The sequence below is a fragment of the Abramis brama genome, assembly GCF_963993115.1.
Source record: "Abramis brama genome assembly, chromosome: 1".
Lineage (NCBI taxonomy): Eukaryota > Metazoa > Chordata > Actinopteri > Cypriniformes > Leuciscidae > Abramis > Abramis brama.
The window spans coordinates 30027103-30039847 of NC_139963.1; the positions used below are offsets into that span (position 1 = coordinate 30027103).

A 12745-nucleotide genomic window follows, 5' to 3' on the forward strand; every position below is an offset into this window, starting at 1 on the left:
GCAGGTGATGGCTTGTTAGCCAATGGCGGCGCCCGGGGATGGTACGCTTTCCGGGTGCTGGATTACCCCCCTGTATGCATCAGACGTTCAGGCTACGGTTCGTGGGCGTGACGTCTGAGGCTGAGACTAGCATTACCCTGGTTCCCTCGACAAAATCCCAATAGGATTTTTCCATTGGTTTTTGGATTATCACAGAATATCAGATCTGTGACCAACAAAAGTTTATGATTCTTATATGTTTTGTTCATCATGATAATCTTCACAAATGAATCCAACTTTTATTAATTTTAAAGCCTAAATTCAATCGCCAGAAACAATAAGCGTTGGCTTGGCTATAACAAACTGCACTTCGGTTGCATGATTTCAACGTCACCATCACTAAGATCAACTCTTTCAGTCTTTATTTAAAACACATTTTCCATGAAAATTTGAGTTAGAAGAGTTTGTAAGAACATGATTATGAACACAGTGGGGCTGTGAAAGTAGACTGGTGAGTACATGAGTTTTTCATCTCAGTGTGATTAAGCTTTAAGACCCCCTGTGGTTATGTGGTGTTTTTAATATGCTTTAAGACAAACCATGTCCAAATTCGTAAGCCTCAAAAATGGGATTTGAAATCTCCGGTGTTTCTTACATCACAAACTACTGTAATAGGGCTTTAGCATATCATAATTACTGTGCTGCGAAGCAGTGGAGTCTCAAGGGAAGCCAGGTTATCCCGGTATATTTTTCTGTTGATATGAAAAATCTTGAACATTTAGCAATATAGCGGGTGAATTACATATACGATGTATATTACGATGTTATGATGAACTATATGATTTTCTCCACTGACGTTCTAAGTTGTTCAAAGCATTTGTAAGGATGCTGATTTTTGAAGGCAGCTGTCTGACTCTGAGATGGTGAACGGGAACATGGTTTGTGTAACATTAGCAACACATTATTAGCTGTTTGATCACGTAGTCAAGCAAAAAGGCTAATCATATTAACTACCATTCCCATTCCCATAAAACGCATTGCCATTCTGATACATCGACTCTAGATACATACTCTTCCACTTCTTCTGAATCAGTTTCTGGTTCAAACATATATGGCTGAATGAAATCAGTATTTCCACTTGCCATTGTGCAGCGTTTACTACAGTAAAGTTGACCAAGTGGATCAGGTATCCTGAGCTTGTGTGAGTGGGTGGAGGCAGGGGTAATTTGCATATTCATGGAGTAAAACCTTTAAAAAATCACAAGGGTGTATAGCTAATGTATTTTATGTCATAGAATAAAACATGAAAGTATCTTGAGCTTGTGTTATCCACAGACCATTATCTTGTTTTTGGGTTTTGGCCTACAAAAATGCCTCATTCCTTCAGCACTCTATTGCAGTATTTATTATAAATTATTTAAATTTTTGCCCCTCTGAGTGATTATGACTAGTTTGGTTTAAGAAGTTTTTAATGAACACCTTGGCTGATAATCCTCCTTAAAATGCATTTTTTGACCAATTGTAAAATAATCATAACTTATATACAACAAACATATGAGTTATATATGATTATATATGATTAGTGATACTAAGTTATAACCAAGTTCAAAGTGTTCACACCTAAAAGTTTATCACGTGACAAATGTTTGCATCTAATAGTAAAAAAAACAAGTCCAAGAGATGTATCTCCATGTCAGCTCTTGGGAGTTTGCACTTGTAGCTGACACAGAATGCGGTTTCATGGGCAATTTCTAGTACAAAATTGCTGACTGATTGTCACCTGACTGATTACTCTTTTACTGGCAGTTACCAAGTGAAAAATAGAGAGAATTGAGTGTTGCTCTTTTAATAAATCGTTTTCTCTCATCAAGCCAATGCTTTCCTGTTGAATATGCACTAATTTATTTTAAGCTATGAATTTGATGAATGAAAATTTTGGCCTGGATTGAGCATAAAGTCTGGACCAAAAGGTCTATTGTTTAGATAAAACCATATTTAACAAACCCTCTTAAAGGCAGAAGCTATGCTCAAGCAAAATCAGAAACCTTTTCACAGCTGTCATCAACAGAAGCATTGGCCTCAATGAATTATGGACCAATCTGTTGGCTTTTTAGTGTAAATGACTTCTATTCTAATGCTCCCTTTTAGAAGAAAAACTGGCCTTGAGAATTTACCTTCACTATGTCTGAATGTTCTTTAGCTTTGACACCAACTACATCTACAAAACCTCATGGGCACTCAGTTCTGGACATGACTCTTCTGAGCCAATCAACTGAGCTATATAAATGCCATGTGACTTGGGAGCTACAGAAAATTTCTGTCATCATGACATTGCTGATTGGCTGAAGACATCACACGTATGTGCTGCATTACTATTGATTATCCTGCTGGAGAATGAGTGAATGAGCAGCAGACAGGGGGAAAAAATATAAATCCATTTCATGCTTATAAGAGTTAATCATCAACCTTGACCCCTTGCTATAGGAGAGACTAGAACGGCTGATTCCACCTGCAGCAGATCAGTGTTGACCCCTGGGGGAAAGAAGCACAATTTGCTTTGTTTACTCACATAGTTCTGAGGGCACAGATATAGTGTCAGGTGTAGATTACACTTGTTGCTGACACACACTGAGGGTGCATATGCTGATGCAAGAAGAGTAAAACAAAGATGTATTCAGCCAAACAGTTGGAATGAAGGCAGAGATTTGAAATGTTTTATTATTTTATATTTGAATAATATATTACAAAATGTCATAATCTACTTGACATGACATTTTGGATTACTTTTGTTAGTGAATTTGACTGAATCTGAATTTAGTTAAAGCTGGATACAGTTATAAGCATAGGCTGTTACAGGTAGGCTACTAAAGATGTCAAATCGTTGTTATTTTCTGTTGGATTCCGTTTTTAATGATATATGATGATGGAAATAAAATACACAACTATGAAAGCTGATATGGTCTTTGTTATCTTAGAAACTGACAGCTGAACGGACAGTCTTGTCGCTTCCTCATTCAGATGATTCAGCTCGTTCTTTTTGATTGGCTGGTTTCATTTCCAGTGACGCATCATGTTGTAATCGTAGCCTATATAAGACAAATGCTCACCTTCATTTTACTCACAGTTACAGGAAGATACGAGTTCTTGCTTCAACAGTGATTGAACGGAACTTCGATCTCGCCGGAATTTATTTAAATTTCTTATTTATTTTTGCACCAACGTTGTCAGAATAAACCGCAGAAATGGAGACTTCTCAGATTCGCCAGAACTACGACCGCGACTGCGAGGCTTTGATCAACAAGATGATCAATTTGGAGCTTTACGCTTCCTACATTTACACTTCAATGGTAATTATCTCTCTTTTTTATTCTGTTCTCGGAACTTTTGCTAGTCCTATCTTGATTTTGTGGCTTTCTCTAATTATTAAATCCTTTTTTCACTAAACAACATGTTCTCCCCTTTCTCAAGTTTGCATGCAACAGCGATTGTGGCATTTAATTCACAATCGAAATCGTGCAGGAAAGTTTTTTTCCTGCACTCTTTAAAAATAACAGAAATAGAAATGAACTTGCACTGAAAAAGAACAAGAGTACATGATCAATTGTATTATATATATATAGCCTAATATAATCATTTTTTTGTCGCCAATTCCTTTATTTTGATTTTGAAGTACTTTCTTTTGATTTTGCTCCAATCAGGCTCACTACTTCAAACGGGATGATGTGGCTCTTGCTGGTTTTGCCAAGTTCTTCAAGGAGAACAGTGAGGAGGAGCGCGAGCATGCCGAGAAATTCATGGAGTTCCAGAACAAGAGGGGTGGAAAAATTGTCCTTCAGGACATCAAGGTGCTTGATAGTGTTCTGAACTAAACAGTGTAACCCTGTTTTAAATGGAATGACATTATGCCTTTTGTAAAGGTCTGTTGAATTAAGTAATTGAATAATTCAACATTGTAAAAGTGCAATGAGCTTTTTCTGAGAAATGCTGTTGATATTTGAAACTGACACCCAAACTCCAACCTTTTCCTTTTTGGTAATATATCAGCCACCTCTCTACATTCTTTTCTACAAATGTCCCACTTGCTCACTCTCTCCTCTCCCATCATGAGCATACTGATGATTGGCTTTGAGAGTGTTTTGGTACTCTGTGGATTGGACCGATCAAATTATTTTTTTTTTACTAAATCTATTTACACAGCCAGGACTACATACACACATAATGTTTGGTTGTTGTTGTTTTTTTCAGCACACACAGACAGAGCAGATGTTTAGCAAACATTCACAAAATTGTTTGGGTGTTGATTTGAATTTTTCACTAGTGTTTCTCAGCATCTCTCAATTACGGGGGACCTTGCTCACTCATGTGTTTTTCTCTTCAGAAGCCTGATCGTGATATGTGGGGCAATGGACTGATCGCTATGCAGTGCGCTCTTCAGCTGGAGAAGAACGTCAATCAGGCTCTGCTGGATCTACATAAGGTTGCCTCTGAGAAGACCGACCCACATGTAAGTCCATGTTCTTTGCTCATTAATGCTTTTATTCCATCCGAATTTATTGAATTAAATGTCCTAAAACATTTTCTGATGTCTTGTCCAACAGCTGTGTGACTTCCTGGAGACTCACTACCTGAATGAGCAGGTGGAGGCCATCAAGAAGATTGGTAACCACATCACCAACCTTTCCAAGATGGATGCTGGCAACAACAGGATGGCGGAGTACCTGTTTGACAAGCAAACCCTGAGCAGCTAAATGCAGCTCTCGGATCATCTTGCATGCAGAAATCATCAAGCCTATTTTTTTTTTTTGCACTTATGCAAATTTTTTAAGTCTGCGATATTCTATGGTTACGTTACATCTAGTGAATGTCAGTCTTGCTTTTTAAGTAGCCATCATACCTTTACTGTTGAATGTACACTCATTGGTTTTAACCTGCATTTGATGAATAAACATTTTGGGCTGGATTAATTTGTCTTTTTATTTAAAACTGAGCACCAAGTGGTCTATATCCAGTGGTCACATTCAGGATATGCAGGGCTGGAATAGGATTAGAATTGATAACTTTCTTAATTCATTGAAAAATTGCCATCTGACCCTCATGTCATCTTAAATTATATAATCAAAGTATTTTATTTATTTTTTTATCTAGTGCATAAATGCAGATTAAATTATCTGAGAGGTGACTGAGGGTCAGGAATGTAGTAATGTAGTTCACTCATTTATCCTGGCTCCCAAAGAATTAATATGCTCATGTAATTGATTGATAATTTCACTAGTTTGCCTGCCCATTCAGCTTTAAAGGTTAATAATAGTAAATTAACTTTGCTGTCCTTGGAGGAGGCCCAAGTTCCTTATGTTCCTGACCCATTAACACAAGACACATACACATTAGAATACAATGTTGGATTTACATAAGTGTCAAAAGAACACAAAAGCAGATATTTAGAGAATGCGGTCCAAACATACGCATCCCAATCACTTTCACTGTATGGACATAAGAAGTGAAGTACAGTCATACAGGTTTGGAATGACATGATGGTGAGAACATGATGACAGCATTTTCATTTTTGGGTGAACTATCCCTTTAAAATCTGTTAACAATGAGTGAGCTTTAATCAAAAGACTGCAAAAAATATTATGTGAACAGTGGCCATCATTTTGTAGATGCTGGCTGTTACTGAAACTCTCTTAAAGCGTCAACTACATTCCTGGCACATAGTTCTCCAGTCTCAAACCTTACAAATATGATAACAATACGTTTTAATATACAATAGGTTCTAACATCCTTTAAATGTTGCTCACCTATGGTGTGCACAAAGGGACATTCAGCATTTGGTTTATCAATTTGTGCAGCACTCACCAATGTTACGTTACAGTTTTTCTGAATTGCTAAAACACATTTTTTGAAACCATCGCTCACTTTCTCAAAACCTTAAACACAAAACCAAATTTTCATTCAGAGAACCTCTGACTCTTCTAGCAAAATCAAACAATGCTTTCAGATCATAAACACAGCGAGTCAATATTACAAACACTACAGATCATTCGTTAGACACTACATCAAAAAATGGAGAACACAAAATCCAAAGCATGCAGTTACAGAAAAAGAGTATATTATTGTACCAAAGTAAACAAATTTTGCCATTACGTAAAATAGTATAGTAATGACAACTTACAGTAGTAAGGTGAATAAATTGTATACTGTATGCACTGCAAGTATAGTATTGTTCTGAATATTGTATAGTAGGCCTGAGACAGTGACCCAACTGCAAAAGCCAAAAAGGTTACAGTAAAAAAGTCTAAATGAAAAGCATGTTATAGTAAAATACACTCAGAAGAGTTGTGCAACTGCAAAATCAAGGTCAGTGAGAGAGATTTTATTCTGCTTCAGCATCATGTCTTCATGTTGGGTCCAGTCTGAGGACTTTGTCCACATCACAGGCAACGTCATCTCTGCAGGTGAAGGGAAAAACCATAAAGCCAGATCCAGCCTTTACAACGTTCTCCACACCTGCTCTTTCTCATCCTCCTCCTCGTCCACCGCCTCTTATGTACTCTTCCTCCTCTCCCTCTTATATTGTTTCCATCCATTATTGGTATCAACATTCAGTGCAACATTTTGAGTCAATTTTGGGACTCTGAACTGACTTGTATTATATACAGTTTGGTTTGGTCACATCATTAGAAATAAGTGTGAACAATTTTGAGTCGTTGTGTGTAAACGATGACAAAAGTTGTGTTTAACTTTTGCCTGCATGTGTTTAGTGTTTTGAAACACAAGTGCATCACAGTGCGAAATGTGTTTTAGTGAGTGAGTATGTGTTTAGAGTTTTGCAAAAGTTTGTGAGATTTGCAAACAGTATTTTAACTACCTGACCTTGTTCAATGTTTTACAGAAAGAGTGATTTATACGAAAAATTTGTTTAGGCTATTGAGAATTTGGTTCAGATAATGGGGTTTAATGTTTTAGCAATTCAGAAAAACTGTAACAAATACTTGTCATGAAAAGACATTTTATTTAATTGAAATAACTGTGAAATTAGAGCCCCTTGATAACACACATTTATTGAGTAACACAAGCAAAAGAAGATTCAGTAAAACTAATGACAGTGAACCATTGGCACACCTGGAGGACCGCCATGGTGTGCAGGCCCGATGCAGCTTGGTCAGTGGCGGTGTAAGCTCGGCCGGCAAGAGCTGAAGTTGCTGATGGATGAACTGCCTTGGATCTCCATCCAATAGCAGTGGGTGGGCAGAGGTGTGCGCCCACTGCTTCCTCTAGGGGGGGCAGCTTCTCTTATCCCTTCTCCTCAACGCCGTCAACGGTGGAGAGCCTTGCGGAGGTGGATGTTCTCCGGTGGGCCGAGTAGGGGGCGCACCATGATTTAGTCAGCTCGTTGTGTACTTCAGGAAAGAACGCCGCTGGTCTTTGACGAGGGGCCTGGTGGAGCCTGAGCCGAGCTGGCTCTTAGCGGGCTCCTGAGGCGAAGGCCAATCGAGCCCGAGGTCTTCAATGGCTTTAGTGAGGACGTGGAGGAGCTCTGAGTCCAAACTTGCCCTTGCGCCTTCTTCACTGGACTGAGATGACGGGGCGGGGTCAGCTCGGATGGCAGGAAACGGGAGAGCGCGAGGGGCAGGGTCGCCCTCTGAGAAGAGAGCTAGCCGCGAGCGCAGCATGGAGATCAGCATACTCTCACAGTGAGAACAGCCGCCTTTGCCGAGTGCAGCTTCCGCGTGGTGACGTCCCAGGCATGAAGTGCACTCATGTGCCCACCGGCGTCAGACACAATCCGGAGGTGGCATTTGAAACAACACTGTTGTTTTGAAATTTGCTCTTTTAAGAGCGTGTCGTGGCGGAGAACACACTGTAAATTGCTTTCAAAGGATAGACAGCGAAGTGAAGAGTTCGCTGAAAGGATTAAATCTGATTCCTATGGCAAAATGGCCCGCTTATATAGCCAGAAGCCACGCCCATTCTGGCAGGCTTCGGTGCGTGCAAGGCGCGAAGCACCATGATTGGTTCGTGCGCGTCAGGTGCTTCGCCATCGGTTCGTGCAGTTCCCGCAGCACAGCCAATGAGCGTGCTAGTCAGCTCTGCTCTGTGCTCGCTGTGCAGCTGCACTGCGTTTTAAAATAAAGGCTTCAATATTCTTGAGAAAAGGAGTTTTCCCATAGCGCATAGCAACGCAATATGAGAGACCGTTCTCGAAAGGGAAACCAGAATAGTTGTGATAGGCTATATAACAGCGCTGAGCACGCGTCTGTCTCTGGCTCAGCGTCAGCCAACGCGCAAACTCAGATTTGAATTTAGAAGTTGATGATCACGCGATCTGAACGTTCTAATCATACTGGTGAGATCGATCGTACGAGTCAAAGGGTTAACTAGTGATCACATGCGGTGATGATGCTTGCGTCCGTTTCGGAGAACCAGTGCAAATATTTCAACCGACAGCTGAGGCATTTAAGTGGCACCGAAATAAGGCACCGAAATCTGCGTTTTGATTCGGTCCGGTTACATACCGGTTACTTATGGCGCTTTTCCACTGCATGGTACGGTACGGCTCGGTTCGGTACGGCACGCTTTGGCGCTTTTCCACTGCATGGTACGGTACGGCTCGGTTCGGTACGGCTCACTTATGGCGCATTTCCACTGCATGGTACGGTACGGTACGGCTCGCTTCGGCTCGCTTTAAATGGTAGGCCTACCACCTCTGTTGAGGTTCCAAGCGTACCGTACCGATACTAAAATGTGACGTGAAAACACTGAAGATCACTGATTGGTCAGACAGAATCGTCACTACCAGTGTCATTGTATTTGCGACACGAGACCATGCACGAGACAAACCCGCTAGATTTAAACAGCCAACGCTGTAGTTTCTTGCAGTTAAAAAGTTTCTTGCAAACTGTTTCTTGCAGTCAGGGGCGGCGCCGGATAATTTTTAACGCATGTGCTGAGGGCACACACACACATATGTGTGTGTGTGTGTGTGTAATTAATATATTATTAATAAATGAGCAAAACTTGGCCACAAAATATTTAATATTCAATTATTTTAATGATCACAATTAAAGTTTTAATTTTATTAAATTGAACAAGCGCAAAATTCAGCAATCAAATATTCAAAAAGACTTAATAATAATGTTATTTCTCTCTATAGGCGCGTTTACTACGAATATGGCGATCGTCAACTTCATCTTTGCCAGACACTGACAGAAAACACTATTTTATAAATAAAAATCAATGCACGCATCCCCGGATTTACAAATGCACATCTTGCTTGTTGCACGCACATTATGTCGAAATAACGAGATATTATGTTGAAATAACATTATTATTAAGTCTTTTTGAATATTTGATTGAATGCTGAATTTTGCGCTTGTTCAATTTAATAAAATTACGCCTATATATAGCCTATATATATACTATTAATAAATGAGCAAAACTTGGCCACAAAATATTTAATATTCAATTATTTTAATGATCACAATTAAAGTTTTAATTTTATTAAAACGCGTGCACTGATTTTTATTTATAAAATAGTGTTTTCTGTCAGTGTCTGTGCATGGCAAAGATGAAGTTGACGATCGCCATATTCGTAGTAAACGCGCCTATAGAGAGAAATGCACATAATGGATTACATAAGAGAGTAGCCTATTTCTTTTTGTTTTGAATTATTTCGTTTAAAGACATTTCAAGCTTTGTGTATTTGAGGATGAGATGCGCTCCAGTTAACGTACAATGCAACTGACTGCTCGGGCACCTCAATGATTAAATTGTCTATTTTGCTCTTATTTATTCAAATAAGAATATTAAAAAATATTAAAATTAAGATACAATTTATACAAAACGAAATTCACTTTAAAGAAAGGCTTTCTACAAAACAAAACTTAATGAAGTGGTCAAAATTATGTCCGACTCGCTCCATGTCTCTCTACTCGTGCTGTTCACTTTTCATAATCAACACCTGGCAGATGGAAAAAAATAACATAACATTAACTAAATGCGCTTTTTTAATGGCAGTAGGCTAGTTTAAAACAGTACATTAGGCCTAGACTCTCTATTTGTAAAGATTGCTGCACATTCATTTAATTCTGAATTTTGCACACACAAGTTGAAAGGCATTTGTTCAAATCAAGTTCATGGATAATTGTGCGTGCATTTATTAATCATTATGATACTAAAATCATAACAAAGTAGGCTATGCTATGTACAAAAAATCAGATGAGCCCAGAATATGAACGCAACGTTTAATTACACGTTAAGAATTTTCCTTCCATATAGTAAACCATTATAAGAACGTTTAATTTAATTTAAAAACATCCACATGCCGAGAATCAAGAGCACCATCCCCTGTGTTGTGCGTTTGAAATGTGGCGCGTTTACGATGATGTCATGGCAGTAGAGGCGGCAACTATAACGATCAGTCCCACCCAGTTTGAAGCGGTACTAACTGCAATGGAAAAGCAACCGAGCTAAAGCGAACCGAACCGTGCCGTACCGAGTCGAGTCGTACCACGCAGTGGAAAAGCGAAGCGAGCCGAACCGTTCCGCGCCGAGTCGAACCGTACCGAGCCGAACCGTGCCGTACCATGCAGTGGAAAAGCGCCATTAGGTACTGGTTCCATATCGGTACCGGTTTCGGTACCCAACCCTATGTCTGAGGGAAAAGTTTGCTTTTTCAGCAATAGTGAATGGTTTTGAGTGTAGAGCTTCATTTTGACCTGAAAATACTATGTTTGAGGAATTAGGTGAGACGTTATGGAAGTGTTTACTGATTTGAGAATACGAGGTATAGTTTCAAGAAATGTGTTTAAGCAATCGAGAAAAACTATAATATTACAATCAATCCACCTGTTCGTCCCGTGAACACTCAGTGTTAATTGTTTATTAATTCTAAGAAATGTTCATTTCCAGGGGAGGGAAATGTCTTTCTTACTGTACAGTTCTTCTAAGAGCCTGTACTCAAAATCTAAATCAGTAAATAAATTTTGTAGCAAACAGAGAATCAGAACCAAATACGTATTGTGCACAAGTTTTATTAACAAAATCACAAACAAAACTAAACTAAACAAACATACATACATGCATAGGTAAATGGTGAGTGACAGAATGAAACTGGAAGCAGGAAATGGAACTATGGAAAAGATTCATTTAACTATGAAAAGAACCATCAGCTTATCATTTTCAGAGCACTTCATTAAATGTATACTTGCATGGCCTTTGCAGTGAAACATTTCACAGTTCCTGAATAAGGATTTTGATGGTCCCATGAGTCTCAAACTATTTCTTCGGCGTTGACTGAAAAATTGGTGATGAACTTGCGTGGTTGGTTTAACTCTGTTCCCATGGCTGGAGTGCCGATTGTGGCCTGCCGGCCCGGGACCGGAGAGGTCACGCAGAGCAAACAGGAGAAGGAAGGAAGTCAGAAGAGTTGATGGTTGGAATTGCGATGGACTTCTTCTGCATTGAATGAAGACATTGTGCCACACTCCTGATGTTGTCCTTTGATTCTGTTCTGGTTGAGAGAGTCCTCTCTCTCTCCTGACAGAGGACATGGCTGGTTGTGGGTCAAGGCCTGCTGCCCTGGGGCCTAGTGTGGCCACGCAGGACAGGTATGCAAATGTACCGAGAAGGCCAAGAGCGAGAAGAGCTTGTGTAGAGGCCATTTAAAGTCTGAGAAAGGTCCCACCTCTCAGGGTTGGCTCGACCAATAAGAAAGGGGGAATTTCCAAGCAGGAAATTCCTCTGTTGGGAGGATTTATGGCTCTGTCTCAAGTGTGGTTAGACATATGCCTTGCTATTTGTATTCATTTATACTCAAGATAGATATAACAAACACATGAGCAACACAGCGGTTCAGGGCTTCCAGCCTGAATATAATTGCTTCCAGAAATTATTTTTGGGGGTGGTATTGGGGTGCTTTGGTCTTTCTTGGGAGTGCTGAAGCACCTGTCAGCCCCTCCCTAACGCCACCCATGAAGATATTTCTGGTAATAACAGCTATTCAGCTGATGGACACCGTGCTGCGTTGTCATGGCATGGGAACATCCCAGGTGAAAATAATGAGGAAATTACGTTGTCTTTCTTTACTCCCTTCATCATGTGCGTTCCAAACGGCTACACAATGGCACACAAATGTCCTGCTCCCTCCAAAGTCCCCACTTCAAGGGCTCTGCCGTCTGCCCTTCGAAGGGAGTAGGACATAGGGATGCTCAGAAGCAATAAGCATGTCCCAGCCGGGTTCGTCACATATTGGGGTCACCTGGTTGTGGTCTGTGCTATTTGCAGCACGTTTCTGTATTTGGTTGTGTTGTGAACTTTTACAGCGCGTTTTTGCATTTGCTTGTGTTGTGAGTATTTGGAGCACACATGTGTTGTGAAACTGATGAAGATGTTTTCTTAATTTGCGGGTGTTTTTTTTTTTTTTTTGCATGTGTTTTCTTCAGTTGCAGCACGTTGAGCTCTCTCGGCCACCGTAATACGGTCAGGTTGCAAACATACACGCATCTTTCATGAGAGAGAAAGTGCTGAGTCACAGAGACGCAGCTCCATGTCATCTCTTGGGTGTTTGCACTTGTCGCTGACACAGAATGAGCTTTCATGGACAATTTCTGGTACAAAATTGCTTCGTAATTGTCACCTGTCTTCATACTCTTTTAATCAGTCAGGTGTCAGGTATCTAAAGGCAGTTACCCGGTGAAAATGGCATTAACTCCCAAGTGGAGTAATAGGCTATTTCAGGATTGTCCCATGATATTTGCCATATTAT

General features: G+C 40.0%; 1 protein-coding gene across 1 annotated transcript; it reads left to right on the plus strand.

Moving 5' to 3' along the window:
* Positions 1-3038: 3038 nt before the first annotated feature.
* On the plus strand, positions 3039-4939 carry LOC311065733 (ferritin, middle subunit-like). The gene is made up of 4 exons (XM_084086438.1): positions 3039-3326; positions 3678-3824; positions 4358-4483; positions 4578-4939. The coding sequence occupies exons 1-4, from the start codon at positions 3222-3224 to the stop codon at positions 4725-4727; spliced, it is 528 nt and encodes a 175-aa protein (XP_083942564.1). The 5' UTR covers positions 3039-3221; the 3' UTR covers positions 4728-4939.
* The last annotated feature ends 7806 nt before the right edge of the window (positions 4940-12745 follow it).

Excerpts from the sequence above, each read along its gene's own strand:
- LOC311065733 (XM_084086438.1), top strand. The coding sequence starts at position 3,222 with ATGGAGACTTCTCAGATTCGCCAGAACTACGACCGCGACTGCGAGGCT. Across the intron at positions 3,327-3,677 it reads CCTACATTTACACTTCAATG|GCTCACTACTTCAAACGGGA; the intron begins GTAATTATCTCT and ends TGCTCCAATCAG. Across the intron at positions 4,484-4,577 it reads CTGAGAAGACCGACCCACAT|CTGTGTGACTTCCTGGAGAC; the intron begins GTAAGTCCATGT and ends CTTGTCCAACAG.